Source organism: Erythrolamprus reginae, chromosome 2, assembly GCF_031021105.1.
Source record: "Erythrolamprus reginae isolate rEryReg1 chromosome 2, rEryReg1.hap1, whole genome shotgun sequence".
Lineage (NCBI taxonomy): Eukaryota > Metazoa > Chordata > Lepidosauria > Squamata > Dipsadidae > Erythrolamprus > Erythrolamprus reginae.
In genome coordinates this window covers 4,706,266-4,734,238 of record NC_091951.1, presented here as the reverse complement: position 1 = coordinate 4,734,238, position 27,973 = coordinate 4,706,266, and the positions used below count along the sequence as shown (strand labels likewise).

Below are 27,973 nucleotides of genomic sequence, written 5' to 3'. Positions count from 1 at the left end.
GCCTTTGACAAAAAAGTTTTGATGCTTCTGCTTGAGTGATAATGCTTGCTCCGGGTCTCAGTTCTACACAATTGAAACAAGTCACATTATTTTTTGTTATGGTCACAGTCCAGAAATTGTTCCCCTTTTGATTGTGGTCTGCTTCATCAGAAGGGATTTAAATAACTTTCCTGAAATATTTTTCCTAATTTCACAGTATTTTATTTTGGCCCCTACCGATTTCCAAAGGCCCTTCTTAGTTGATAATTTGCAATATTCGCACAATGGGCTTATTTTCATTCTCATTCTCCTGAATATCCTCACTTTGGCAGGGAGGAAGGAAAACTTACAAGCAATTTAAAGCACAAATCCTCTTAGTCGTCATTTTTAATTCCGTATCACAATCAATTGAACAATTGAATCTCTCAGCATACATTGATGGAATTTTCATATTCTTTTGATTTGTAAGATTCCTTCAGTCCTCAGGATATCTGCTATGCTTATTCTAATTTTATTTCAGTGGAAATATAATTTAGAGCAGGGGTCCCCAACCACCGGGCCGCGGACCAGTACCGGGCCGCGGGGCATGTTGCACCGGTCCGTGGAGTCAGCAGCTGCCGGCCCTCATGCCGCCACCCCCTCCCTCCAGCGCTTCGCCTCCCGCCGGGCAAGAGGCCTCGGGAGGCAGGTTCTGCCGGCCACAGGACGATGGATGGGACAGAGGGGTGGGAAGGACCGAGAGGCTCAAGCCTCTTTTGGCTTCTGCCGCGGGGCGCTTTTGCGTTTTTGGCTGGGGGGAGGCAGGAGGGCCAGCCTGACCCCCTCTCTCCAGCGCTTAGCTCCCACTGGGCAAGAGGGCTTGGGAGGCAGGTTCTGCCGGCCACAGGACGATGGCGGGAAAGAGGGGCGGGGAGGACCAGCACCCCCATGCTTAATCCCGTCCCCAACCACGCCCCTTTCCGCCCCCACTGGGCCATAGAAAAATTGTCTTGCTGAAACTGGTCCCTGGTGGAAAAAACGTTGGGGACCACTGATTTAGAGCCATCTGATAAAATGTTAAGAAACAAGAAAGGGGGGGGGGAACAATAGTAAGACTAGGTAAGAAAAGGGAAAAAATTAATTATGGGGAATGACTGTGAATTATTTTCTACCTCCATCTGTGCTACAGTAGAAAGAAAAATGGACATGTTTGTCTTGAAGAGATACAACTCCTCCCTGGAGAAACAGCAACTGTTAAATATCTGCCCACATTTATTTGTTTTATTTATTTATTCGATTTTTATGCCGCCCTTCTCTTTAGACTCAGGGCGGCTTACAACATGTTAGCAATAGCACTTTTTAATAGAGCCAGCATATTGCCCCCACAATTCGGGTCCTCATTTTACCCACCTCGGAAGGATGGAACGCTGAGTCAACCTTGAGCCGGTGATGAGATTTGAACCGCTGACCTTCAGATCTACAGTCAGCTTCAGTGGCCTGCAGTACAGCACTCTACCTGCTGCGCCACCCCGGTTCTCTCAGAATCTAAATCAATTAAAACTAATGAAAATACACTTCAGAAAATTCATTATTAAGATATAGTAGCATTGGCCATTTTCAAATTAGAGTACAGTGTTCCCTCGATTTTCGCGGGTTCGAACTTCGCGGAACCGTCTATACCACGGTTTTTCAAAAATATTAATTAAAAAATACTTTGCGGATTTTCCCCCTATACCATGGTTTTTCCCGCCCGATGACGTCATATGTCATTGCCAAACTTTGGTCTGCCTTTAAAAAACATTTTTTTAAATAAACTTTAATAAATAAACATGGTGAGTAATAATCTAAATGGTTGCTATGAGAATGGGAAATTGTAATTTAGGGATTTAAAGTGTTAAAGGAAGGCTTGGGATACTGTTCATAGCCAAAAATAGTGTATTTACTTAAGCATTTCTACTTCACGGAAATTAGACTTTTGCGGGCGGTCTCAGAACGCATCCCCTGCAAAAATCGAGGGAACACTGTATCTTCAAAAAGCTGCTGTTTATAAGCAAATGCTTGTAGTTTTTGTTTTAACTGGTAATTTCATCTCTCTGGAGCTGCCAAATATAAGGGTCTGACTCCTTTCCTAAATCACAAAAAATGAAAGACATAGATTTAACTAACAAAGTCTATGATTTTCATGTATCGTTCCCAAATTCATCTGTTTACGGCAAAAGTAACTCATTACTCCTGAAGCTCGTTCCAAGTTCCTGTTTTATATGCTTTCTCTTCTGTATGAATTCTTTTATGAGATATAAGGGAACCATTATGAGTAAAACTCTTTCCACACTCCAAGCATTTGTATGGCTTTTCCCCTGTGTGGATTCTTTTATGTGAATTAAGATGACTGCTATTAGTAAAGCCCTTCCCACATTCCACACATTTATACGGCTTCTCCCCTGTGTGGATCCAGTTATGGGAACTAAGTTGACTGCTATGAGTAAAGGTCTTTCCGCATTCTCTACATTTATAGGGCTTTTCCCCTGTATGGATCCTCTTATGTTTCATAAGGGACGAATTTTCACCAAAACTCTTTCCGCATTCCGTGCATTTATACGGTTTCTCCCCTGTGTGGATCCTTTTATGTACAGTAAGAGGCCCGTTTTCACAAAAGCTCTTTCCGCATTCTTGGCATTTATACGGCCTCTCTCCCGTGTGGATCCTTTTATGGGAAGTGAGGTGGCTGCTGTTAGTAAAGCCCTTTCCACACTGCTCGCATTTATACGGCCTCTCCCCTGTGTGGATCCTTTTATGGCAAGTAAGCTGATTGCTGTGAGTAAAGGTCTTTCCACACTCTTTGCACATATAGGGCCTCTCCCCCGTGTGGATTCTTTTATGTTTTATAAGTGATGCATTTTCGCAGAAGCCCTTTCCGCAGTCTGTGCATTTATACGGCTTCTCCCCTGTATGGATCCTCTTATGCGAATTAAGGTTCCCCTTCTGGGTAAAGGTCTTTCCACACTCGGTGCACGTATATGGCTTCTTCCCTGTGTGGATCCATTTATGGGAAGTAACTTGACTGCTTCTCCTGAAGCTCTTCCCGCACTCCAAACATTTATAAGGCTTCTCTTCCGTCTGGATCATTTTATGAGATGTAAGGGACACGTTTCCAGAAGAAGAAGCGGTGAAAGATGAATTGCAATGTTTCCAACCGTCTCTGCACATGTACTCTTCGTTTGGATGGTATTCATTTAAACCCAATTTGACTTGGCTCAGTTTTGCACGATTCCCAATATATTTTTTCTGCATTTCTCCTTTTCGAGCAAAAAAGCCTTGCTTCTGAGCCTCAATGGAAGACAAACTTTCTTCTTTCCAATTATCTGACTGGTTTATCTCATGATTTTCAAGTTCCATTTGAATCAAAGGTTTTACACTATTCCCAATATATTTTTTCTCTATTTCTTCTTGTGGGGCAAGAAAACCTTGCATTGGGGCGTCAGTGGAAGATGAGCTTTCTTGTTTCCAATCTCTTGACTGGATTGTCTCCTGATTTTCAAGTTCCATTTTAATTGCAGGTTTCTCTGTTCCATTTCTAGGATTGATCACTTGGAATGGCTCTCTTGAATCATTATTATCCAGCCCATTATTACCTTCAATGGAAAAGAGAAATGAAAGTGATATCAAGCTGGGGGGGGGGGGAGAAATCAAAAATATCAAAGCCACATTAATTTCCTTCTTTACATCGTCAGGAGAAGGGCAGATACTTTTTTCCCCCTTCTCCCACCTAGGACGTGACATCTGGATGGGGATTTTTAAAATAAAATAGCTGATATTATCTAATTAAAGAATGTATTCCTAAACACTGATTGGGGAGTATATCACAATTCAAAGTGTTGGTTATGACCTATAAAGCCCTTCATGGCATCGGACCAGATTATCTCAGGGACCGCCTTCTGCTGCACGAATCCCAGCGACCACTTAGGTCGCACAGAGTTGGCCTTCTCCGGGTCCCGTCGACTAAGCAATGTCATTTGGCGGGACCCAGGGGAAGAGCCTTTTCTGTGGCGGCCCCGGCCCTTTGGAACCAACTCCCCCCAGAGATTAGAATTGCCCCCACCCTCCTTGCCTTTCGTAAGCTTCCTAAAATCCACCTCTGCCGTCAGGCATGGGGGAACTGAGATATTCTTTCCCCCTAGGCCTTCGGAGAGGGGCGGCATACAAATCTAATAAATAACAATAATAACAATAATAACAATAACAACAACAACAATAATAATAATAATAATTTACGCTTGGTATGTTTGTATGTATGTTTGGTTTTATAATAAGGGTTTTTTAGTTGTTTAGTGTTGGATTGTTACATGCTGTTTTTTATCACTGTTGTTAGCCGCCCCGAGTCTGCGGAGAGGGGCGGCATACAAATCCAATAAATCAATCAATCAATCTAAATAAATAAATAAATAAATAAATAATAAATATAAATACATAAATATAAATAAATAAATAAATATAAATAAATAAATAATGCTTACCCAGAGAGATCACATTCCTATGATTTTCCAGCATTACTTCCCAATGCAGCTCTTTTTGGTGAATGTCCAGTTGAGACCACTCCTCCTCAGAAAAATACACAGCTACCTCTTCAAAGGACACCGGACCCTCCTGAACAAGGGGGAAAAAAGAACAAAATAGACCTAGGAAGATTTGGAAGACCTATGTTATTATTTAGAAATGGCCAAAGCAAAGATAACCAAGATTTTATTATCAGCATTTATTTATTTTTCACATTTCTGAACGAGCCATCCACATGATTCTGTAGTACAGTGTTCCCTCAATTTTCACGTGGGATGCGTTCCAAGACCGCCCGCGAAAGTTGAATTTCCGCGAAGTAGAGATGCGGAAGTAAATACACTATTTTTGGCTATGAACAGTATCACAAATATTCCCTTAACACTTTAAACCCCTAAATTGCAATTTCCCATTTCATTAGCAACCATTTAGATTATTACTCACCCTGTTTATTTATTAAAGTTTATTTAAAAAAATATTTATTAAAGGCAGACGAAAGTTTGGCGATGACATATGATGTCATCGGGTGGGAAAAAACATGGTATAGGGAAAAAACCCGTGAAGTATTTTTTAATTCATATTTTTGAAAAACTGTGGTACAGTAATACCCCGGTTATTGCGTCCCCGACCATTGCGAACAGGGTAATTTGCGATTTTTCAACCGGGAAGTCAAAACACCATCTGCGCATGTGTGCCCTTTTTTTCTATGGGCACGCATGCGTAGATGGCGCCCGGCAGATCAGCTGCTGGGCGGCTTCCCTGGGTCTTCCCCCTCTTGCTGGCGGGAGGGCGAGCAGCGGGCATCAGCAAGAAGTTTCCCCACCGCCCACGCAAACTCCTCGCTGCCGCCCGCCCTTCGCCCGCACACGCCGTTCATTCTCGCCGCTTTCGAGCTGAGTCCTGAAGCGAATTCGCTCCAGGACTCAGCTCGAAAGCGGCGACAGCCAGCGCGGAGAAGCCGTTCGCTGGCGCTGGCTGTCGGCGCTTTTGAGCTGAGTCCTGAAGCGAATTCGCTCCAGGACTCAGCTCAAAAGCGGCGAGAGCCAGCGCGGAGAAGCCGTTCGCTGGCGCTGGCTGTCGGCACTTTTGAGCTGAGTCCTGAAGCGAATTCGCTCCAGGACTCAGCTCGAAAGCGGCGAGAGCCAGCGCGGAGAAGCCGTTCGCTGGCGCTGGCTGTCGGTGCTTTTGAGCTGAGTCCTGAAGCGAATTCGCTCCAGGACTCAGCTCGAAAGCGGCGACAGCCAGCGCGGAGAAGCCGTTCGCTGGCGCTGGCTCTCGGCGCTTTTGAGCTGAGTCCTGAAGCGAATTCGCTCCAGGACTCAGCTCGAAAGCGGCGACAGCCAGCGCGGAGAAGCCGTTCGCTGGCGCTGGCTGTCGGCGCTTTTGAGCTGAGTCCTGAAGCGAATTCGCTCCAGGACTCAGCTCGAAAGCGGCGACAGCCAGCGCCAGCGAACGACTTGTCCGCCGCCTGCCTGCCCGCTAGCGAGGAGCCGAAGATTGGGGGAGGCGCGGCTGTTTTAAAATGTCGCCGCCGGCATGGGGGTCTTGCCAGCACCCCCCGGACCCCCAACCCGGGTTTGGGGGGCTGCTAGGAAGCCCCCCATGCCGGCGGCGACATTTTAAAACAGCCGCGCCGCCCCCAATCTTCGGCTCCTCGCTAGCGCTGCGGGAGTAAAAACACCATCTGCACATGCGCAGATGGTGTTTTTACTTCCGCAGCGCTACTTCGCGAAAACCCGCTCGTTGCGGGGGGTCCTGGAACGGAACCCTCGCAACGAGTGGGGGATCACTGTATAGACTTTTTACGAAGTTCGGACCCACGAAAATCGAGGGAACACTGTATTCTAAATATCATTCAGCAAAACATACAAACTTCAATCTTTTTGGATTGAATTATCTATCTCTGTGTTCTGTCCCCACCAAGAATGTAACACAACACCCAGTTTGTATGTAGTTATTTACTTCAACAACACCATTAATAAAACGTTTTAGCAGTGAATATGCACACACCAATCTACAAGCAGTATTTTTTGGCAAGCAACCAGCTACTAATTAATAGCTGATACCAACTACTAATTAATAGCTGGTGTTGTGGTTAGCTCTGGACCTGCTCCTGCCCCAAGGACTGTGGATGTGGAGGAGACATCCACATGCTGCAGGCCTGTTTTGCCCCCGGTGGAATCTGCTGATGAAGGCTCCTCTGACCAAGAAGACATGAGTGACAGGGAGGAGGAGAGTGGGGCAGACAGCTCAGAGGAGATCAATTATCTAGCTCCTCCTTGGATTCAGAACAAGAGTTAATGATACAGCCACGCATGCGGAGAGCGATGCATAGGCAACAACAACTGAGAGATTATTATCAAAGAAAATGAGGCCACCTGTGGTTGGGTGGGGCTGTGGTAATTAGTGAGGCTGCTATAAATAGCAGCCTGAGGGTTTGGCCATTGAGGAGGATTATCTGATCATTGTGTTTTGTGCCTGCTTTGCTGACTTTGACCTTTTGTGTGCTGATTTTCCCCCCCGCTTTGAAACTAAACCAGAGCAAAGTGTGTTTCACTTTGTGAAAGAAGAAGGACTGTGAATTGCCTCACAGCTGCAAGCTAAGTATCACAGAACTGATAAGGGACTTGTACCAATTACCAGTTTGTTTGGAGACAAGTGCTCTTTGCTATACCAAAAGAGGGCTTGGTTTAAGTGAATTTTCATTATAAAGAACATTGTTTTGAATTTTCAAACGTGTGTGTGTCTGAAATTTGTACCAGAGAGCTCGACAGAAGAAGCTGGTATCATTTCAAAGAGTCTCAAAGCCAAGAACACCAAATAGGTCTAGAGCAGTGGTTCTCAACCTTTCTAATGCCGCGACCCCTTAATACAATTCCTCATGTTGTGGTGACCCCCCAACCATAAGCCTAGCGCCAATTCTCCCAACAGAGCTCGAAGCTGATTGGCAGGAAGGTCAGAGGGACACCCCTACTGTAAACGCCTGATTGGTTGGACTGTAAAAATATGTTCCAAGGTGCCAGAATAGAAGCTTTAGTTCCTAACACCATGGGAAATTTGTCCTTTCCCATGTAGTCTTAGGCGACCCCAGTTAAACGGTCATTCGACCCCCAAAGGGGTCCCAACCCCCAGGTTGAGAACCACTGGTCTAGAGCCTAGAGTCAGTTCTTGATAATTAAAACAGAAGCAGAGAAAAGAAAACAGAAGTCACGGAGTAAACTAGGATCAGATGGATTTTCACAAACGTTGTTCTCTGCAGCTTGTTAGCTGCCTCTAATGTCCTTAAGTAGACTGGGGCGTGGCCAATTAGTTCCCAGTCTTACTTCTGAGGAGACCTCCTCTGGAGTAACCATTCCTGTCTCTTGGCAGCTCTGCAGGCTCTTGCATCAAGAAGAGGAGAAACCTCTTCTTCCTCATTGCTGCAATTGACTGAACAGGAGAGAACAGGGTAAAATTTTCTGGGTTGGACATTTCTCATCTTTTGAAAAGCTACAGGCCTTCAAATCCAATTAGCAAGTGGTTATAAAATAACTTTGCAAGCCACGAGGGCCTTGATAATGTGCTATTTCAGGACAATTTTTTTTACTTAAAAGACTTTTCTATCTGGCTACTTTCATTCAATTATAATAGTTTGCCTTATGTTTTAATTTGATTGGCATATTTTTCTTGACCGGTTAGAAACAAGGCTTTTAAAAAAGATGATGGATATTTATGTTTGCATTTCTCTTAACCAATTCCAAAGGAAAGAATTATGAAAATAAATGGTTCTCTTGAAGGGTTTGAGGAAGAATTAATTCTTGAAAATTAGGCAAAATAATTAGCACAAGGGGAGTTAAGTAGCGGTCTTAAAATACGATTTCCTGTTAGAAGAGTCACAAATAAATCTTGTTTTTGCTCACAAATACAATAATCTAGTCCAGACAAAAGGAGACTGCGTGTACATCAGCTTAAAAGAAATATGTCTAATAAATTAATTCCCCAACTTACTTGATTTGGTGGTTCAACCATAGTTTTAGATCCACAATTAGGAGAAGCAAACTTAATTCGACTCCTCTCTGTAAGGGACACAGAATTTTAAGAATTATTTTAACATTTTAAAATTATTTGAAATAAATAATAAAGGGAACTTAAATGACTAAGATGAGGGAATAAAAGGGGAACTCATCAAATTTGCACATGAAACTAAGCTGGCAGGAATAGCCAAAAACTCCAGAAGATAACTCAGGATCAAAAATGTCTTAACAGAGTCGAACAATAGGCCCTAGCCAACATAATGAAATTTAATTAAGCCAAAGGTATAAATACAGATTAGGTGAAATCTGGCTCAAAAACTGTGAGAGGGACCTTGGGAGTCTTGGTGGATTACCACATAAACATGAGTTAGCCGTAAGCGATAGCAGCCAAAAATGCTAATACAATCAATCCTTGGTTGTATAAAAACAGGCATAGAATAAAAATATTAGTACCACTTTATAAAATCACTACATTACAAAAATGATGTTGAGACCTTGGATAAAGTGCAAAGGAGAGCAATAAAGATGATTAACTCAACCCTGATAAGACGGAGTGGCTGTGGGTTTTGCCTCCCAAGGGCAATTCCATCTGTCCGTCCATCACCCTGGTGGTGGGGAATTACTGACCCCCTCAGAGAGGGTCCGCAACTTGGGCGTCCTCCTCGATCCACAGCTCACATTAGAGAAACATCTTTCAGCTGTGGCGAGGGGGGCGTTCGCCCAGATTCACCTGGTGCGCCAGTTGCGGCCCTATTTGGACCGGGAGTCATTGCTCACAGTCACTCATGCCCTCATCACCTCGAGGCTCGACTACTGTAATGCTCTCTACATGGGGCTACCTTTGAAAAGTGTTTGGAAACTTCAGATTGTGCAGAATGCAGCTGCGAGAGCAGTCATGGGCTTTCCCAAAAATGCCCAGGTAACACCAACACTCCACAGTCTGCATTGGTTGCCGATCAGTTTCCGGTCACAATTCAAAGTGTTGGTCATCACCTATAAAGCCCTTCATGGCACCGGACCAGAGTATCTACGAGACCGCCTTCTGCCGCACGAATACCAGCGACCGGTTAGGTCCCACAGAGTGGATCTTCTCCGGGTCCCGTCAACAAAACAATGTCGCTTGGCGGGGCCCAGGGGAGGAGCCTTCTCTGTGGCAGCCCCGGCCCTCTGGAACCAACTCCCCCTGGAGATTAGAATTGCCCCCAACCTCCTCGCCTTTCGTAAGCTCCTTAAAACCCACCTCTGCCGTCAGGCATGGGCGAACTGAGATATTCTTTCCCCCTAGGCCTTTACAATTTATGCATGGTATGTTTGTTTGTATGTATGTTTGGTTTTACAATAAGGGTTTTTTAGTTGTTTTAGCATTGGATTTACATGCTGTTTTTTATTACTGTTGTTAGCCGCCCCGAGTCTATGGAGAGGGGCGGCATACAAATCCAATAAATGAATGAATGAATGAATGAACGAATAAATAAATAAAAATAAATAAAATTGAATGAATGAATGAAAATAAATAAAATAAATAAATAAATTAAAAATAAAAATAAATGAAAGAAAGAAAGAAAGAAAGAAAGAAAGAAAGAAAGAAAGAAAGAAAGAAAGAAAGAAAGAAAGAAAGAAAGGCCTGGAGACTAAAACATATGAAAAACCATTGCAGGATTTGGATTTGGCAAGTCTAGAGAAAAGAAGGACTAGGGGGGATACGATAAGCAGTATTACAATATTTGAGAGGCTTCCACAAAGGGGAGAGAGTCTGTTTATTTTCCAAAGCAGGACAAGAAACAATGGATGGAAACTAATCAAGAAGAGAATCAATTGAAAAGAAACTTCCTAACAGTGAGGAGAATTTACCAGTGGAACAGCTTGCATTCATTGGAGGTTTTTAAGAAGAGACTGGACAGTGACTTGTCTCCTGCTTTAACAGAACTAGAAGAACTCTAAAGACCCTTCAAGCTCTATTCTGATTCTGAGCAATAGAATATATAAAAAAGATGAGACAACAGGGATCTATCTGTAAAAGGGAAGACCTTCAATTACCTTCTGAGATGTTCTGACTTGTATCATCCTCAGGAATCCTCCTAAAAAACAGCTCCTGAGGAGGATTTGATGGATTCTTCCTTCCCCCATGGTCTCTGGTCTCCACAGAAAATGGCTTAACATAGGAGGAAGTTAAAAAAAGAATTAATGGACATCACACAACAGGAACTGGATTCTTGTTCTCTGTCTAAACACAACTTCCAGTGTACATCAATGAGGTTGAGTAAGAAAGGGTGAGCTGTCCCAAATCTATCTTCTAGAATGGACAATGGGATAATATCCTATCCTTCTCTGTGGCGGCCCCGGCCCTCTGGAACCAACTCCCCCCAGAGATTAGAATTGCCCCCACCCTCCTTGCCTTTCGTAAGCTACTTAAAACCCACCTCTGCCATCAGGCATGGGGGAATTGAGATCCTCTTTGGTTATGGCCTATAAAGCCCTTCATGGCACTGGACCAGAATATCTCCGGGACCGCCTTCTGCCGCACGAATCCCAGCGACCAGTTAGGTCCCATAGAGTTGGCCTTCTCCGGGTCCCGTCAACTAAACAATGTTGTTTGGCGGGACCCAGGAGAAGAGCCTTCTCTGTGGCGGCCCCGACCCTTTGGAACCAACTCCCCCCAGATATCAGAGTTGCCCCCACCCTCCTAGCCTTTCGTAAGCTCCTTAAAACCCACTTCTGTCGTCAGGCATGTGGGAATTGACATGTTCCTTCCCCCTAGGCTTATAAAAATTTATGCATGGTACGCTAGTGTGTATGATTGGTTTTAAATTGTGGTGTTTTTTTTAAAGTAATTTAAATATTGGATTTGTCTTACATTGTATTGCTATTGCTGTGAGCCGCCCCGAGTCTGCGGAGAGGGGCGGCATACAAATCTGATTAAACTTGAAACTTTCCCCCTAGGCCTTTACAATTTTATGCATGGTATGTCTGTATGTATGTTTGATTTTTATATTAATGGTTTTTTAATCGTTTTTATTATTGGATTATTTTGTATACTGTTTTATTATTGTTGTTAGCCGCCCCGAGTCTCCGGAGAGGGGCAGCATACAAATCCAATAAATAATAATAATAATAATAATAATAATAATAATAATAATAATAATAATAATAATAATCTAATGAAACAATTCCACATATTTTAAACACCAGAGCTGGAGGGAGGGATGAAAAATTCAAACTCTTCATTCCTGTCAAAGCTTGAGCTCACAGGAGAAGACCTCCTACCTGCAACTTGACCTGCTCCCTCCGCTCTTCTGCCTGGCTCAGGAGGAAGCCTTCCACCAGGGCCACTGCTTGGGAGCTGGTCTCTGCTCCACACTCCCGTACCCAGCTCTCCATCCGGAGGGGCAAAAGGGCCAGGAATTGCTCCAGAACAACGAGATCCAGCATTTGGGCTTTGGTGTGCCTTTCTGGTTTCAGCCATCGCCTACAAAAGTCATGGAGTCGGCTGCAAAGCCCTCGGGGACCCTCCGCCTGCTGATATCGGATGCTCCTGAAGTGCAAGGGTTGAACATTTGAAGGGATGTTGGGTTCCTCCTCCAGGATCTTCTGCTCAATTCTTGTCCACAATTGCGGACACCTCCCAGGCTGGATGGCAGAAGCACCGTTTCTCTCACCACGTGATAAAGGTTGTGTCTCCATCCTTTTTCTGTGTCATAAAGCAACGCCAGGGAATCCAACGAATCTTACTGATCTCCAAACACCTTTTCCTTCACGGGGACATTTCTGTTGCCGCAGGACTGAGCACAGCACGTTATTCTGACCTCTTTGCCCAAAGAGATAATTTTGGCTGTAGGGGAAGAGGTTACAAGTGGCTTCCAGTTTGTGTACCTGAAATGGTGGGGAGGAGAGATTCAACAACTAGAAATGGGAGGATCTGGCCACTGAACAACAATCACACAATCTGCCCTGGGCTTAAATGCATCAGCAGGGATCTCGTTCAGGCCCTGGCGCGAATACCGCCCTGCCCAGCTTCTCCTCTCTCTGCGCCAGGATCTGCAAGGCCAATTCTAATCACGGGGCGGGAAGGGCCCCTCAGATCCCCGCCGCCTTCCTGGGAATCTCCGGTTCTTCCGGGTGACAAAGCGAGTGATCCGGAGCTCCACTTCCCTCGCCCCAGCCTCGCCTGTGGTTTCCATGGAGAGGGCGGCTGGGGAACATGGAAGCCATGGAGGACCGGAAGCGGGTCTCTCCCTCCTCCGCCTCCCTTTGCACGGGAAGAGCCCCCCCCCCCCCTCACGTCACCCGGGAAACGTCTGGATCTCTCCCCCCCACCTACTTAGGAGCCCCAGGAGTTAAGGAGAGCGAGTCCAGCGCCCTAGAGCGGCAAGCGTTTGTGATGTCACTTCCTTCCCTCCCCCCCCTATAAAGCCAGCCGTGACTGTGGACCAATGGGAAGCGCTGGGAGTTCCCTTGTCTTGACAGAAAATGACCCGTTGGATTTTACCTCAGTTGACAGGATTACCTGCAGAGCGCGGGAAAGAGGAGCATACTGTAGTTATTTTATTTTATTTATTTGTTTTGTCCAATACACAATGAGGGTTATAGAGGATATAATCAGGTACAATGTATTAAAGGGGGGATAGAGGAGAAAATAAAGGAGTGAAATATAACTGAGAGGAATAGCAGAAAAAGATATAGGTATAGAAGAGAAGATATTTATTTTATTTATTTATTTTATTTAGTTAGTTAGTCCAATACACAATGAGGATTTTAGTGGGTATAGATCTATATACACATAGTAAAATACATGATGAAGGTTATAGAGGAGATACTCATAGTAAAATATATCTAAGAAATAAGAGAAAAGAAGGTATAGTAATAGAACATATTTATTTTATTTATTTATTTTGTCCAATACACAATGAGGGTTTTAGTGGGTATACAGTATATCTATATACACATAGTAAAATACATGATAAAGGTTATAGAGGAGATACTCATAGTAAAATATATCTAAGAAAGAATAGAAGATATAGGAATAAAACATCAATGAAAGAATAGAAGAGAAATAGGAATAGAAGAAAGGTATAGGAGATATAGGAGAGCAACAGGACAGGGGACGGAAGGCACTCTAGTGCACTTGTACTCGCCCCTGACCTCTTAGGAATCTGGAGAGGTCAACCGTAGATAATCTAAGGGTAAAGTGTTGGGGGTTTGGGGATGACACTATGGAGTCCAGTAATGATGAGCATGGGGGTTAAGGAAGAAGGTCCCTCTCGATGGCTCCCTGTCTAGGCGCATTCAGAGGCAGCAATTTCTCCCTCTTGTGCCGAATCATCTGCGGAGATGGAGAAAAATCTCTGGAGGATTTGAACTTGCCTTCCCTCAAGAACAGCTGTCCTAAAAGCTCATCGGAGATTGGAGGATGCCTCAAAATGGGCCAGATCCTGTCAGAAAGGGACCGGCTGTCAGAAGGCGGACAATGAAACGTCTTGGAAACCCAGCTTCTGTCTTGCAATTGTTTTGCAAACTCTGGCCTGAATAGAAGGAAGATGGGACACAGGCAGGAAAGACACCATGAGGGAAATTATTGTTTTCAAAATTGATTTGTCTTTTATTTCTTTAATTCAATACATACAGGTGCCCGAACTAAATCAGAGTCCATAGAAACATAGAAGACTGATGGCAGAAAAAGACCTCATGGTCCATCTAGTCTGCCCTTATACTATTTTCTGTATTTTATCTTAGAATGGATATATGTTTATCCCAGGCATGTTTAAATTCAGTTACTGTGGATTTCCAACCACGTCTGCTGGAAGTTTGTTCCAAGGATCTACTACTCTTTCAGTAAAATAATATTTTCTCATGTTGCTTTTGATCTTTCCCCCAACTAACTTCAGATTGTGTCCCCTTGTTCTTGTGTTCACTTTCCTATTAAAAACACTTCCCTCCTGGACCTTATTTAACCCTTTAACATATTTAAATGTTTCGATCATGTCCCCCCTTTTCCTTCTGTCCTCCAGACTATACAGATTGAGTTCATTAAGTCTTTCCTGATACGTTTTATGCTTAAGACCTTCCACCATTCTTGTAGCCCGTCTTTGAACCCGTTCAATTTTTGTCAATATCTTTTTGTAGGTGAGGTCTCCAGAACTGAACACAGTGTTATTCCAAATGTGGTCTCACCAGGAAAGCCACTTGCCCCTCGCTGCACAGCTTCTCTCCCCACCCCTCTATCTCCCACTGAGGATGGAGACCAGATTCAAGAGATGGGAGAGTTGGGACAAATCTCAGCGGGTTTTGACAACTGCAAAAGAGGTCTCCTTTCCCTCCTTCCCCTTCCTTCTCATGTGAGGGATGTTCTCAACTCCTAGCTTAGCATCTTTCCTGGCATAGCATGCAGCAGAGTTGGAGGACAAGGTTTGACGGCAGGGATTGAGATGGTAGGGACTGTGGCTTGGCTTACAACAGCCTCACCATAAACAAATGAAGAATTCTTACTTTTTCCCGCTTTAAATTTCATTTTGTTGGATTCAACCTTGTCTCATCTGGATCAGAAAGGCACAATATGCATACTTTTTTTTTACTACAGACATAATGGGGCAGTGATTACAATGCAGTACTACAGGCTAATTGACACCGCTAGGAGTTTGATCCTGACTGGCTCATTGTTGATTCAGGCTTTCATTTTATTGAGGTTGGTAAAATGAGGACCCAGATTGCTGGCGACCGTATGCTGACATTGAAAACTGCTCAGAGTGTGTTATAAATCATTGCGGAGTGGTATATAAGTCTAAGTGGTATATAAGGCTATTGCCATACAGTTTTTTCTCGAGTGTGGATCCATTTATGAGAAGTAAGATTACCATTCTGAGCAAAGGTCTTTCCACATTCCATGCATTTGAACGGCTTCTCCCCCGTGTGGATCATCTTATGGGAAATAAGATTACCTCTTTGAGCAAAGGTCTTTCCGCACTCCATGCATTTAAATGGCTTCTCCCCCGTGTGGATGTTTTTGTGGGAAGTGAGTCCACTGCTACGAGTAAAGGTCTTTCCACACTGCATGCATTTAAATGGCTTCTCCCCTGTGTGGACCTTTCTGTGGATAGTGAGTCCACTGCTACGTGCAAAGGTCTTTCCACACTGCATACATTTATACGGCTTCTCCCCTGTGTGGATCATGTTATGGGAAATAAGATTACCTCTTTGAGCAAAGGTCTTTCCACACTGCATGCATTTAAATGGCTTTTCCCCTGTGTGGATCTTTTTGTGGATAGTGAGTCCACTGCTACGAGCAAAGGTCTTTCCACACTGCATGCACTTAAATGGCTTCTCCCCGGTGTGGGTGTTTCTGTGTATAGTGAGTCCACTGCTACGAGCAAAGGTCTTTCCACACTCCATGCATTTAAATGGCTTCTCGCCTGTATGGATCTTTATGTGGTTAGCGAGCACACTGCTCTGAGTAAACGTCTTTCCACACTCCATGCATTTATATGGTTTCTCTCCCGTGTGGATCTTTTTGTGCCTTCTGAGTCCACTGCTATGAGTAAACATCTTTCCACACTCCATGCATTTATACGGCTTCACCCCTGTGTGGCTTATTTTGTGAGAAATAAGATGAACTCTTTGAGCAAATGTCTTTCCACACTCCAGGCATTTATACGGTTTCTCTCCTGTGTGGATCTTTTTGTGTCTTCTGAGTCCACTGCTATGAGCAAAGGTATGTCCACATTCCATGCATTTATATGGTTTCTCTCCTGAGTGGATTCTTTTATGGGAAACAAGATGAGCTCTTTGAGTAAAGGTTTTCCCACACTCCATGCATTTATATGGCTTTTCTCCTCTGTGGAGCCTTTCGTGTACTCTTAGGTCATTGCCATGAGCAAAAGTATTTCCACATTCCATGCATTTATATGGTTTCTCTCCTGAGTGGATTCTTTTATGGGACATAAGATTACTATAACTTCTGAACCAGTTACCACACTCTCTGCATTTGTATGGCTTCTCCCCTGTGTGAATCCTTTCATGCGAAGTAAGATACCCACTTCTTCTAAAACATTTTCCACATTCCAAGCATTTATAGGGCTTCTCTTTTGTGTCAATCACTTTTTCAGAAGCGAGGAAGTTATTTCCAAGAGAAAGAAAGAATGTCCCATTGTAATTTTTTCCATTGTGTCTTCTTAGAGCATCTTCTCCTTTGTTTTGGCTTAAATAGTGTTCTTTTACTTGTAATTTAGCTTTCATTAGCTTCACACTTTTTCCAGCATATTTTTTCCTTATTTTCTTTTGTTGGGTAAGAATGTCTTCCATCGGAGCATCAGTGGAAGATGAGCTTTCCTGATTCCAATTATTTGACTGGTTTCTCCGATGGCTTTCAAATTCCATTTGAATTCCAAACTTCTCCATTCCATCTTTAGCATTGATAACTTGGAATGGTTCACAGGAATCTTGATTCTCCTGCCTATTTTTACCTTCAAAGCAAAAGAGAAATGAAAATTATAACAAGGTTAGAGAGATTATTATAAAAGAAAATGAGGCCACCTGTGGTTGGGTGGGGCTGTGGTAATTAGTGAGGCTGCTATAAATAGCAGCCTGTGGGTTTGGTCATTGTGGAGGATTATGTGATCATTGTGTTTCATGACTGCTTTACTGACTTTGACTTTTGTGTGCTGATTTTTCCCTGCTTTGAAACTAAATGTCATATGAAAATACACCACACAGTCCTATATGCTTGGGAAGTGTTCGACCTGTGATATTGTGATAGGAAATCCAGCATATTAATCTTGTTTACTGTGTATTACTGTTTTTTGTGAAAATAACAATAATAGCTGCCCTGATTGGGCGGCATAGAAGTCGAATCAAATAAATAAATAATAAATAAATCAAACAACAACAAAACAAAACAACAACAACAATAAATAATAATTAAGAAATGGCACAGAAAGGATGCAAGCAAAGAGACATTGACTCTTTACTTCCTTGGAGTATGAGAAGGCCAGATACTTTCCTTCTCCCTCCCAGGAGACGATATCAGATTAGTCCTTTTTTAAAAAAAAAAATACTAATTATAATCTGTTTTACTGAACTCTCTGATTGGGCACTTGAAAACTCTTACCCAGGGAGACCACGTTCCTATAGTTTTCAAGCATGACTTCCGAATGCAGCGCTTTCTGGTCAGGCTCCAGCTGAGACCATTCCTCCTCAGAGAAAGACACAGCCACCTCCTCGAAGGACACAAGACTCCCCTGAACATAGAAAAAAGAACAGAACAGGAAGATTCGCAAGATCTGTTCATCTTCATCAATGATTGAGACAAGGGAATAGAAGAGGAGCTCATCAAATTAGGAGGCAAGACCAAATATCCAGCTCAAGATATAGAAGGATCGACAGATTGAGCTCCATTTAACAAAATGAAAATCAAGGGAGAGAAATGTAAATGGGCTGTCATGGGCTTCCCCAGGTATGCCCATGTTACACCAACACTCCGCAGTCTGCATTGGTTGCTGATTAGTTTCCGGTCACAATTCAAAGTGTTGGTTATGACCTATAAAGCCCTTCATGGCATCGGACCAGAATATCTCCGGGACTGCCTTCTGCCGCACGAATCCCAGCAACCGGTTAGGTCCCACAGAGTCGGCCTTCTCCGGGTCCCGTCAACTAAACAATGTCGTCTGGCGGGTCCCAGGGGAAGAGCTTCTCTGTGGCGGCCCCGACCCTCTGGAACCAGCCCCCCCCTGAGATTAGAACTGCCCCCACCCTCCTTGCCTTTCGTAAACTGCTTAAAATCCACCTCTGCTGTCAGGCATGGGGGAATTGAGACACCTCCCCCGGGCATATACAATTCATGTATGGTATGTTTGCGTGCATGATTAGTTTTAAATAAGGGTTTTTAATTATTTTAAACATTAGATTTGTTATATGCTTTTTACTACTGTTGTTAGCCGCCCCGAGTCTACGGAGAGGGGCGGCATACAAATCTAATAAATAAATAAATCTTGGAGTCCTAGTGGACAATCACTTAAACATGAGCCAGCAGTGTGCTAGTTAGCAAAAAACAAACAAACCCCCAAACCCAACAGAATCATAGGCTCCATTAAGAGGGAGATAGAACCAATTATTATGCTAATTATTGTCAATTAATCAATTAATATGCTAATTTTATTGTCATTAGCAGTCCAAGCATAAGTCCAAACAAAATCAAACAAGTCCGACTAACATTCTTCCAGGGAAAGGCAGATAACACCTACGAAACTTGCTCTTCTTTGGCAAGCTGCCAAGGAACAGTTTGCAGAAATTCAAACAGGAAGAAAACTGAGCCTTGAGTTGCAAACATGTGATGTAGAAATGAACAGAGTTGCTTCCTGCACTGAACTCTTTCGTATTCTTGACCTATATAGCCTATGGGAGGGAGCAATTATCCCCAAGCCTTACTCTGAGTAGTCCTTCTCTTCTGGACCTGTTCTTGCCTTCTGGCAGCTGTGCATACGTGCATTGAGAACAGGACCATTATTATTATTATTATTATCATCATCATTATTAATCAGATTTGTATGCCGCCCCTCTCCGCAGACTCGGGGCGGCTAACAATAAAAAGACAATGTAAACAAATCTAATATTAAAAATAATCTAAAAAACCCCAATTTAAAGAACCAACCATACATACAAACATACTATGTATAAATTCTATAAGCCTAGGGGGAAGGGAAAATTTCAGTTCCCCCATGCCTGACGACAGAGGTGGGTTTTGAGGAGCTTACGAAAGGCAAGGAGGGTGGGGGCAACTCTGATATTGGTTCCAGAGGGTCGGGGCCACCACAGAGAAGGCTCTTCCCCTGGGTCCCGCCAGACGACATTGTTTAGTCGACGGGACCCGGAGAAGGCCAACTCTGTGGGACCTAACTGGTCACTGAGATTCGTGCGGCAGAAGGCGGTCCCGGAGATATTCTGGTCCGGTGCCATGTTCTTTTTTCTCGCTCATGTCAGCCTCTGGTGATTCTGGAGATGGAACAAACCTCCCCAATGGTCCTGGGTGAATCCTTGCCTCTGGCACCGAGCCTCCTCCAGACTCCATGCCTGGCCCGGGTTCCTCCCCAGCCTCCTCGTTGTCTGATTCTACTGCCAGCTGCACTGGTGGACCACAACAGAACAATACATCTGGTGCTATGTTAAACACCAGCAATATGACTGGGCAGACTTGCTACCATTTGTGGAGGTGGCTTATAATAACACGGCCCATAGCAGCACCAAATCTATCTCCTTCCACATTGCTACAGGAATGGAATTCATACCAATCCCAGAATGTCCACAGCCAACACCCGAGAGTAACGGACTACAGGAGTGGGTAGCCAAGTTGGGAAAATTGTAGCCTGTTGTCCAAAAAGATCTAGAAGAAACTAGAGTGTCAAGGTTCCAGGTAGCATCCAAACTATATCAGAATCCAAGTCAAAGTGCTCCTCGAAGTTCCAATTTATTATCCAAGCCATCCTGGCACCTACACCGAGAAACCTGAATCTGAGTTTCCCATCCAGTTGAAAGTTTACATCCCTTGTCCCCACCCACAAACTTGTCACATGGCCCACTCAGATTCTGCCAGCGTGACAAGCAATGTTCCCTCTAATTTTTTTCCGGTGTGGGTGGAAAAGTATAGTGTCTGAGCGGCAGTCCCTTTGGGACTGGGCGGCATAGAAGTGTAAGTGAGTGAGTGAGTGAGTGAGTGAGTGAGTAAGTAAGTAAGTAAGTAAGTAAGTAAATAAATAAAAAAATTCCCTTCTTTTTTATTAAAAGAAATTAATAATAAAACAAAACCAAAATCAATTACTATTATTACTATCTTCTCTTTTTCCATCCCTGTCTCCTCTCCCCTTGTGTGTGTGTGTGTGTGTGTGTGTGTGTGTGTGTGTGTGTGTGTGAACTCTTGAACCATTTCCAATAACAGGAGAGGGCTATTTTAAAATGGTTCAAGAGTTCACACACACACACACACACACACACACACACGGCTGGGTTTTTTTTTCTCTGTTATTATTTGAGTGCTTTTTACCATATGCTTTAAATCAAGTGATTTCTCTCTCTTTCTATCTCTCTCCCCCTCTTGCTCTCTCTCTCTTTTCTTTCTCTCTCTCTACTGCTTTCTTTCCCTCTCACTCTTTCTTTCTATCTCTCTTGCTTTCTTTCTCTTCTCTCTCTTGCTATCTCTCTCTCTTGCTATCTCTCTCTCCCTATCTCTCTCTCTCTCTCACTTACTTTCTCTCTCCCTCTCCCTCTCCCTCTCTCTCTCTGTCAGCGAGGGGGCTGTGAGAGCGCTTTCTCTGAGCGCTTCGGGAACGCCTGCCCTGCCTCTACTGCAGCCCCCTTGCTGAAAGTCCAGAACGAAAGTGCTCCCAGCGAGGGGGCTGCGAGAGGGGCGGGGTGGGCATTCCTGAAGTGCGCGGAGAAAACCCTCTCTTGCAGCCCCCTGGCTGGGAGCGTGGATGAGGATGAGAAGCCGCAGCCACCGCCGCGGGAGAAGTCGCGCCCCAAGGCAGGAGGCGGAGGAGGAGAGGGGATGGCTCGGGTGGGCGGGGGGCAGCACCGAGAAGCCAGGGGTGCGAGGGGGCCGGAGGCACTGTGGGGAGGCAGGGGCGGCCATGGCTCCCTTTCCTTCTACTGCCGGCGCCTCCCCCCCCCCCCCGCGGGCTGGCAGGGGGATGGGGAGCGTGCGCCCGTGGAAAAGGGTGTGCAGGGGGGTATTTTGGGGCGCGCGTGTGTGCACGCGCGCAGCTTACAGGGAACACTAGTGGCAATTCCTCCTTCCACTTCCACCCAGGTTGGTGGGCATAGGATGGCCTTGAACCACTTGAAATAATGCTTTGTGGCTGCATGAAAATCACCCTCCCAAGTTCCCCATAAACACCAGGTCTTCTATAGATAGTGTGGCAAGCCATTAATTTATTGCCAACTTCTGCACCAGCTGGACACCAGAGAGGTATAAAAGTCAAGCAGATAAGAAGAGGAGGCCACAAAGCCCATTTTATATAGGCTGTGTTTATCTCTCGATGAAGTATCTCAATTTAAAGGTATGGTGCAATAAGTTGGCGCCAAAGTATACCAGGCCTTTCCCAATAGTTAAAGTTATAAATCCAGTAACTGTGCAGTTACAGCTCCCTCCTTTGCTAGGAAAGACACACCTGGTCTTTCATAGTGTAAGAATTATCTATAGAATGTAGGCATATAAGTTCTAGATAGATACAAAACACACTCTTATTAGAGTACTGAACTTCTGAACTTTGGACCGCGGGCCTTGCCAGGAAATGCAAAAGAAGAGAAAAACATGTTTACATCCTGTATCAGAGATGAACAAATCCTATTTTCCAGGCCAAGAAACATCCATAAAGGAAAACAACAACTTGATGGATTAATCTAGAGAGTTCCGAGGAAGTACGATGAAATTGGAAGCAAGAGAACCCCATATATGGACAAATAATGGACAGGAAGGAGGGGTGTAAACAAGACATAAAAAACCCTATATAAGATAAGATGTTTCTATGTTTTGGGTACTTTATTTATTTTATTTATTGGATTTGTATGCCGCCCCTCTCCGCAGACTCGGGGCAGCTAACAACAATGGTAAAAACAACATGTAACAATCCAATTTAATAAAACAACTAAAAACCCTAATTGTAAAAACCAAACATACACACAAACATACCATGCATAACTTGTAATGGCCTAGGCTGAAGGAATATCTTAACTCCACTATGACTGGTGACAAAGGTGGGTCTTGAGTAGTTTGCGAAAGACAAGGAGGGTGGGGGCCGTTCTAATCTCTGGGGGGAGTTGATTCCAGAGGGCCGGGGCCGCCACAGAGAAGGCTCTTCCCCTGGGGCCCGCCAAACGACATATTTTACCTTCAGAGGTACATGGGTATTCTTCCTGTGACTTCTCCAGGTCCCTGTATGATCATGCCGGAAAATTTGTTTTACTTTATGTTATGTTTGCTATATGTTTCTATGTTTTATATCATGTTGTTACTAAAGACTTTTGGCTTCCATTCTCTTGGTCTGGGGAATTTTTCTGACACATAGCAACCTTCTACATCCTATTCATATGTCATTGTTAAGCTCTGCCACCGGATCCCCTATGAAGTTGAGGAAATATTGGACCCTTGGAAGCATATGGGACGTCTCCAATACCAACTGCTATGGAAGGGGTACCCACTAGCGGAGGCGTCATGAGTTCCCTTTTGGAATATAAGAGCCAACCACCAAATTGCCAAATTCCACTGTAAACAGCCTGGGAAACCGGGGGGGGGGGGGGGGGGATTTGGGAAGGTCACGTGATCGGCAACTTTACTATGTACCCTTTCCTCTTCCAGATGGCTTCCTGGTAGAGGGGCCGCATGTCAGCTCCGATCGTCAGGTCTGTAATTTGGCCGAAAATTATTACGTAGCCCAAAGTACCTTGATAACACACTGCCAGTCCCTTTGGATTAAGTAGAAATTTTCTGACAGTGAGAACAATCTATCAATGGAACAGCTTGCCTTCTGAAGTTGTGGGAGCTTCATCCCTAGAAGCTTTCAAGAAACATAGAAACATAGAAGTCTGACGACAGAGAAAGACCTCATGGTCCATCTAGTCTGCCCTTATACTATTTTCTGTGTTTTATCTTAGGATGGATATATGTTTATCCCAGCCATATTTAAATTCAGTTATTGTTGATTTATCTACCATGTCTGCTGGAAGTTTGTTCCAAGGATCTACTACTCTTTCAGTGAAATAATATTTTCTCATGTTGCTTTTCATCTTTCCCCCAACTAAGTTCAGATTGTGTCCCCTTGTTCTTGTGTTCACTTTCCTATTAAAAACACTTCCCTCCTGGACATTATTTAACCCTTTAACATATTTAAATGTTTCGATCATGTCCCCCCTTTTCCTTCTGTCCTCCAGACTCTACAGATTGAGTTCATTAAGTCTTTCCTGATACGTTTTATGCTTACGACCTTACACCATTCTTGTAGCCCGTCTTTGGACCCGTTCAATTTTATCCATATCTTTTTGTAGGTGAGGTCTCCAGAACTGAACACAGTATTCCAAATGTGGTCTCACCAGCGCTCTATATAGTGGGAACACAATCTCCCTCCTTCCTGCTTGTTATACCTCTAGCTATGCAGCCAAGCATCCTACATGGTCTGCTTGGGTGGGGAGTTGGACTAGATGGCCTACGAGGTCCCTTCCCACTTTGTTAATCTGTACCTTCCGATAGATTACAAAACGAATGGGGGGGGGGGGTTCCTAGCAGTTCCTGTTACTGTGATATGTTTATTTCTAATTCTTGAAGGACTTTTGAAAAATTGCTCTTGCAAACTCAAAGTTGGAGGAATACCTAGCAGAACAAGATAACCAGAGGAAGCTATGCTGGCCGACAGCAAATTGAATCTACTATTCTGCTGCCCATGTTCAAACAATGGGGAAACAACTTCTGACAGTCTCAAAATGGGTGAGCAGTGTGGTCAGGCAGTAGGAAAAGCAAGTAGGATGCTTGGCTGCATAGCTAGAGGTATAACAAGCAGGAAGAGGGAGATTGTGATCCCCTTATATAGAGCGCTGGTGAGACCACATTTGGAAGACTGTGTTCAGTTCTGGAGACCTCACCTACAAAAAGATATTGACAAAATTGAACGGGTCCAAAGACGGGCTACAAGAATGGTGGAAGGTCTTAAGCATAAAACGTATCAGGAAAGACTTAATGAACTCAATCTGTATAGTCTGGAGGACAGAAGGAAAAGGGGGGACATGATCGAAACATTTAAATATGTTAAAGGGTTAGATAAGGTCCAGGAGGGAAGTGTTTTTAATAGGAAAGTGAACACAAGAACAAGGGGGCACAATCTGAAGTTAGTTGGGGAAAGATCAAAAGCAACGTGAGAAAATATTATTTCACTGAAAGAGTAGCAGATCCTTGGAACAAACTTCCAGCAGACGTGGTTGGTAAATCCACAGTAACTGAATTTAAACATGCCTGGGATAAACATATATCCATTGTAAGATAAAATACAGGAAATAGTATAAGGGCAGACTAGATGGACCATGAGGTCTTTTTCTGCCGTCAGTCTTCTATGTTTCTAAAACAAGAGAGAGCATTCTACACACCCATTTCACTCCCTGAAGGGAGAATACAAATCAAATAAATTTTCCCTTTCTTACTTGATTTGGAGGTTCAACCACTGTTTGATCTCCGTCATAAAAACCAGAAAACGCCACTCTTTGTTTCTCTGTAAGGAATAAATAATTTCAGGATGCATAATTAATAAAATAGGACGTGTTCTATCGAAGAAAGAACAAAAGTAAGAGAGAGGATTTTTAATTACCTCCTGAACTGTCATGACCTGGCTCTTCCCAAGAGATCCTCCTGAAAAATAGTTCCTGAGGGGGATTTGATGGTTTCTTTCTTCCTTCGGGATCTTTGATGTCCACAGCACAGCACTTAAAATAGTAGGAAGGAAAAAAGCAGAATTAATGTAAATCACTTAACATGAAGTGGATTCTTATATTTGGAATACAGCGTTCCCTCGATTTTCGCGGGGGATGCGTTCCGAGTCCACCCGTGAAAGTCGAGGCCCCAATATTTATTTATTTATTTGTTTATTTATTAATTATTTAATTATTGATTGATTTGATTTGATTTGCTTTGATTTCTATGCCGCTCCTCTCCGTAGACTCGGGGTGGCTCACAGCAATAATAAACAATATATAACAAATCTAATAATTTAAGAGAAACACTAAGAAACCCCATTATTAAAAGCAAACATACACACAAACATACCATACATAAACTGTATAGGCCCGGGGGAGATGTTTCAATTCCCCCATGCCTGATGGCAAAGGTGGGTTTTAAGGAGTTTATGAAAGGCGAGGAGGGTGGGGGCAGTTCTAATCTCTGGGGGCAGCTGGTTCCAGAGGGTCGGGGCCGCCACAGAGAAGGCTCTTCCCCTGGGTTCCGCCAAACGGCATTGTTTAGTTGACGGGACCCGGAGAAGGCCAACTCTGTGGGACCTAATCGGTCGCTGGGATTCGTGCAGCCGAAGGCGGTCCCGGAGATATTCTGGCCCGATGCCATGAAGGGCTTTATAGGTCATAAGCAACACTTTGAATTGTGACTGGAAACTGATTGGCAACCAATGCAGACTGCGGAGTGTTGGTGTAACATGGGCATACCTAGGGAAGCCCATGATTGCTCTCACAGCTGCATTCTGCACGATCTGAAGTTTCCGAACACTTTTCAAAGGTAGCCCCATGTAGAGAGCATTACAGTAGTCGAACCTCCAGGTGATGAGGGCGTGAGTGACTGTCAGGTTGACTGAGAAAACAATGGAACAATTTCCTACAAGAATTGGTGGGACACCTATGATGAATGTCAGGGAAGGATGAAGTATCCAAAGCATTCTCTATTCCCTTTTAAGCTCCCTAGATTAAAGTGTGTCACCTGAAACTCGTCCTGCTTCTTCTGCTCATCCGAAAGGCTCAGGAGGAAGCCTTCCACCAGGGCCACCGCTTGGGAGCTGGTCTCTGCTCCACACTCCCGCACCCAGCTCTCCATCTCTGGCGGCAGAAGAGCCAGGAACTGCTCCAGAACAATCAAGTCTAGCATCTGGGCTTTGGTGTGCTTCTCTGACCTCAGCCATCGCCTGCTAAAGTCATGGAGGTGGCTGCAAAATCCTCGGGGACCCTCAGCCTCCTGGCATTGGATGAAGTCCCAGGGCTGAACTTCTGAAGAGAGGATGGTTTCCTCCTCCAGGATCTTCTGCCCAATCCTTGTCCAGAGCTTCCCACCCTTCCCAGGCTGAACAGCTGAAGGGCCTTTTCTGCTTCCCTCCTTTACAAAAGGTGGTGTCTCCATCGTTTCTCTCTTCTGCAGAGCAACTCCAAATGGGTCCAAGGAATTCTTGTGGATCTCCAGATGATTTTTCTTTACAGGACCATTTCTTGGGCCACAGGACTGATCACTGCAAGGTATTCTGCTCTTTTCTTTTTTGCCCCAAAGAAAATTTTGACTTGCAAAAATTTCAAATGGCTTCGAGTTTCTGCATTTGAGATGGGAAGAAAAATAAACGCCAAGAATTAGAAAGTGGAATTCAGCCATTGAACAACCTTCACCCAACCTGCCTAAAGCCCCAAGTGGGTCAGTCATCCCAGCGCATGGCCGAGTTTATTTTATTTATTTATTTATTGATTGATTGATTTTGTCCAATACACGATTAGGGTTTTAGTGGGTATACACATAGTAAAATACATAATGAAGGTTATAGAGGATATACTCTATGTGTATATAGATATATACCCACTAAAACCCTCATTGTGTATTGGACAAAATAAATAAATAAATAAATAAATAAATAAATAAATACTCATAGTAAAATATATCTAAGAAAGAATAGAAGAGAAGATATAGGAATAGAACATATCAATGAAAGAATAGAAGAAGAGATATAGGCATAGAAGAAAGGTATAGAAGATATAGGAGAGCAATAGGACAGGGGATGGAAGGCACTCTAGTGCACTTGTACTCGCCCCTTACTGACCTCTTAGGAATCTGGATAGGTCAACCGTAGATAATCTAAGGGTAAAGTGTTTGGGGATGACACTATGGAGTCCGGCAATGAGTTCCACGCTTCGACAACTCGGTTACTGAAGTCCTATTTTTTACAGTCAAGTTTGGAGCGGTTAATATTAAGTTTAAATCTGTTGTGTGCTCTTGTGTTGTTGTGGTTGAAGCCGAAGTAGTCGCCGACAGGCAGGACGTTGCAGCATATGATCTTGTGGGCAACACTTAGATCTTGTTAAAGGCGTCTTAGTTTTAGGCTTCCTAGGCCCAGTCCCCCCCCCCCCCCGAGTTACTCTCCTCAGGGCTGGGAAGGAGGCAGCTGGACAGGCCGCCCCGCTTCTCTTCCCCTGCAGAGGCAGGATCAGGCCCTCGGGGAGGCTGGTGCGAATTCTACCTCCTCGCCCGGCTTCTCTCCTCTCCTCCTGGGCTTTTGCATGGGCGACTCCCCCCTCAGCCTTTTCCCCGGACACTTCCCTGCCATACTACATGTTGACGGCGACTGGGGAGCATAGGACCCGGGGTCGAAAAGGGAGAAGGTCCGGGATCTCTCCCCTCCTCCACCTCCCTTTGCCCGGGAGAAGCTCTCACCCGGGGCGCATCTGGTACTCTCCTCGCCACTCTCCCGCAGCCTCTACGCTTTTGGCGGAACACCAGGGGTTAAGGAGAACAAACGCCATACCCTAGAGCGGCAAGTTTGTGATGTCACTTCCTTGGCAGCCTCCTCTGGAAACTCCTGTGACGTTAGCCCTCCAGTGGTCCAATGGGGAAGCGGTTGGTGTTCCCGTCTCTTTGCAGAAGGCGCCCCCTGGTGGATTTGGCGCAATGTCAGTATTGTAGAAAGGGCGGGTAAAAGGAGTCTGTCTGAGGGGAAGAGAGGGCAGGGATGATC

The 27,973-nt window shown here is 44.3% G+C and overlaps 1 protein-coding gene across 3 annotated transcripts; it reads right to left on the bottom strand.

The window, feature by feature from the left end:
* Nucleotides 1-1,229: 1,229 nt before the first annotated feature.
* On the bottom strand, nt 1,230-27,710 carry LOC139162902 (zinc finger protein 107-like). 3 transcript variants are annotated; one of them, XM_070743808.1, is made up of 7 exons: nt 27,673-27,710; nt 25,966-26,563; nt 24,851-24,965; nt 24,687-24,754; nt 17,620-17,749; nt 15,327-16,975; nt 1,230-3,168 (listed from the first exon to the last, which is right to left on the bottom strand). In XM_070743808.1, exons 1-7 carry the CDS (start codon nt 27,681-27,683, stop codon nt 2,185-2,187), a joined length of 3,555 nt encoding a protein of 1,184 aa, XP_070599909.1. In that variant the 5' UTR covers nt 27,684-27,710; the 3' UTR covers nt 1,230-2,184. The 3 variants fall into 3 exon arrangements, with proteins under 3 accessions (XP_070599909.1, XP_070599907.1, XP_070599908.1); XM_070743806.1 differs by lacking the exons at nt 15,327-16,975; nt 17,620-17,749; nt 24,687-24,754; ... (1 more) ...; nt 25,966-26,563; nt 27,673-27,710 and adding exons at nt 4,473-4,602; nt 8,497-8,564; nt 10,560-10,674; nt 11,787-12,842 and having other exon boundaries at nt 1,230-3,590; XM_070743807.1 differs by lacking the exons at nt 15,327-16,975; nt 17,620-17,749; nt 24,687-24,754; ... (1 more) ...; nt 25,966-26,563; nt 27,673-27,710 and adding exons at nt 4,473-4,634; nt 8,497-8,564; nt 10,560-10,674; nt 11,787-12,799 and having other exon boundaries at nt 1,230-3,590.
* Nucleotides 27,711-27,973: the final 263 nt, after the last annotated feature.

Bases quoted from the DNA above. Each gene is read 5' to 3' on its own strand.
- LOC139162902 (XM_070743808.1), bottom strand. The intron at 17,750-24,686 runs GTAAGAAAGGGA...TTCTATGTTCAG, and splicing joins TGGTTGAACCTCCAAATCAA to GGGAGTCTTGTGTCCTTCGA. The intron at 3,169-15,326 runs GTATGGCAATAG...CCAAACGAAGAG, and splicing joins TCCACACTCGAGAAAAAACT to TACATGTGCAGAGACGGTTG.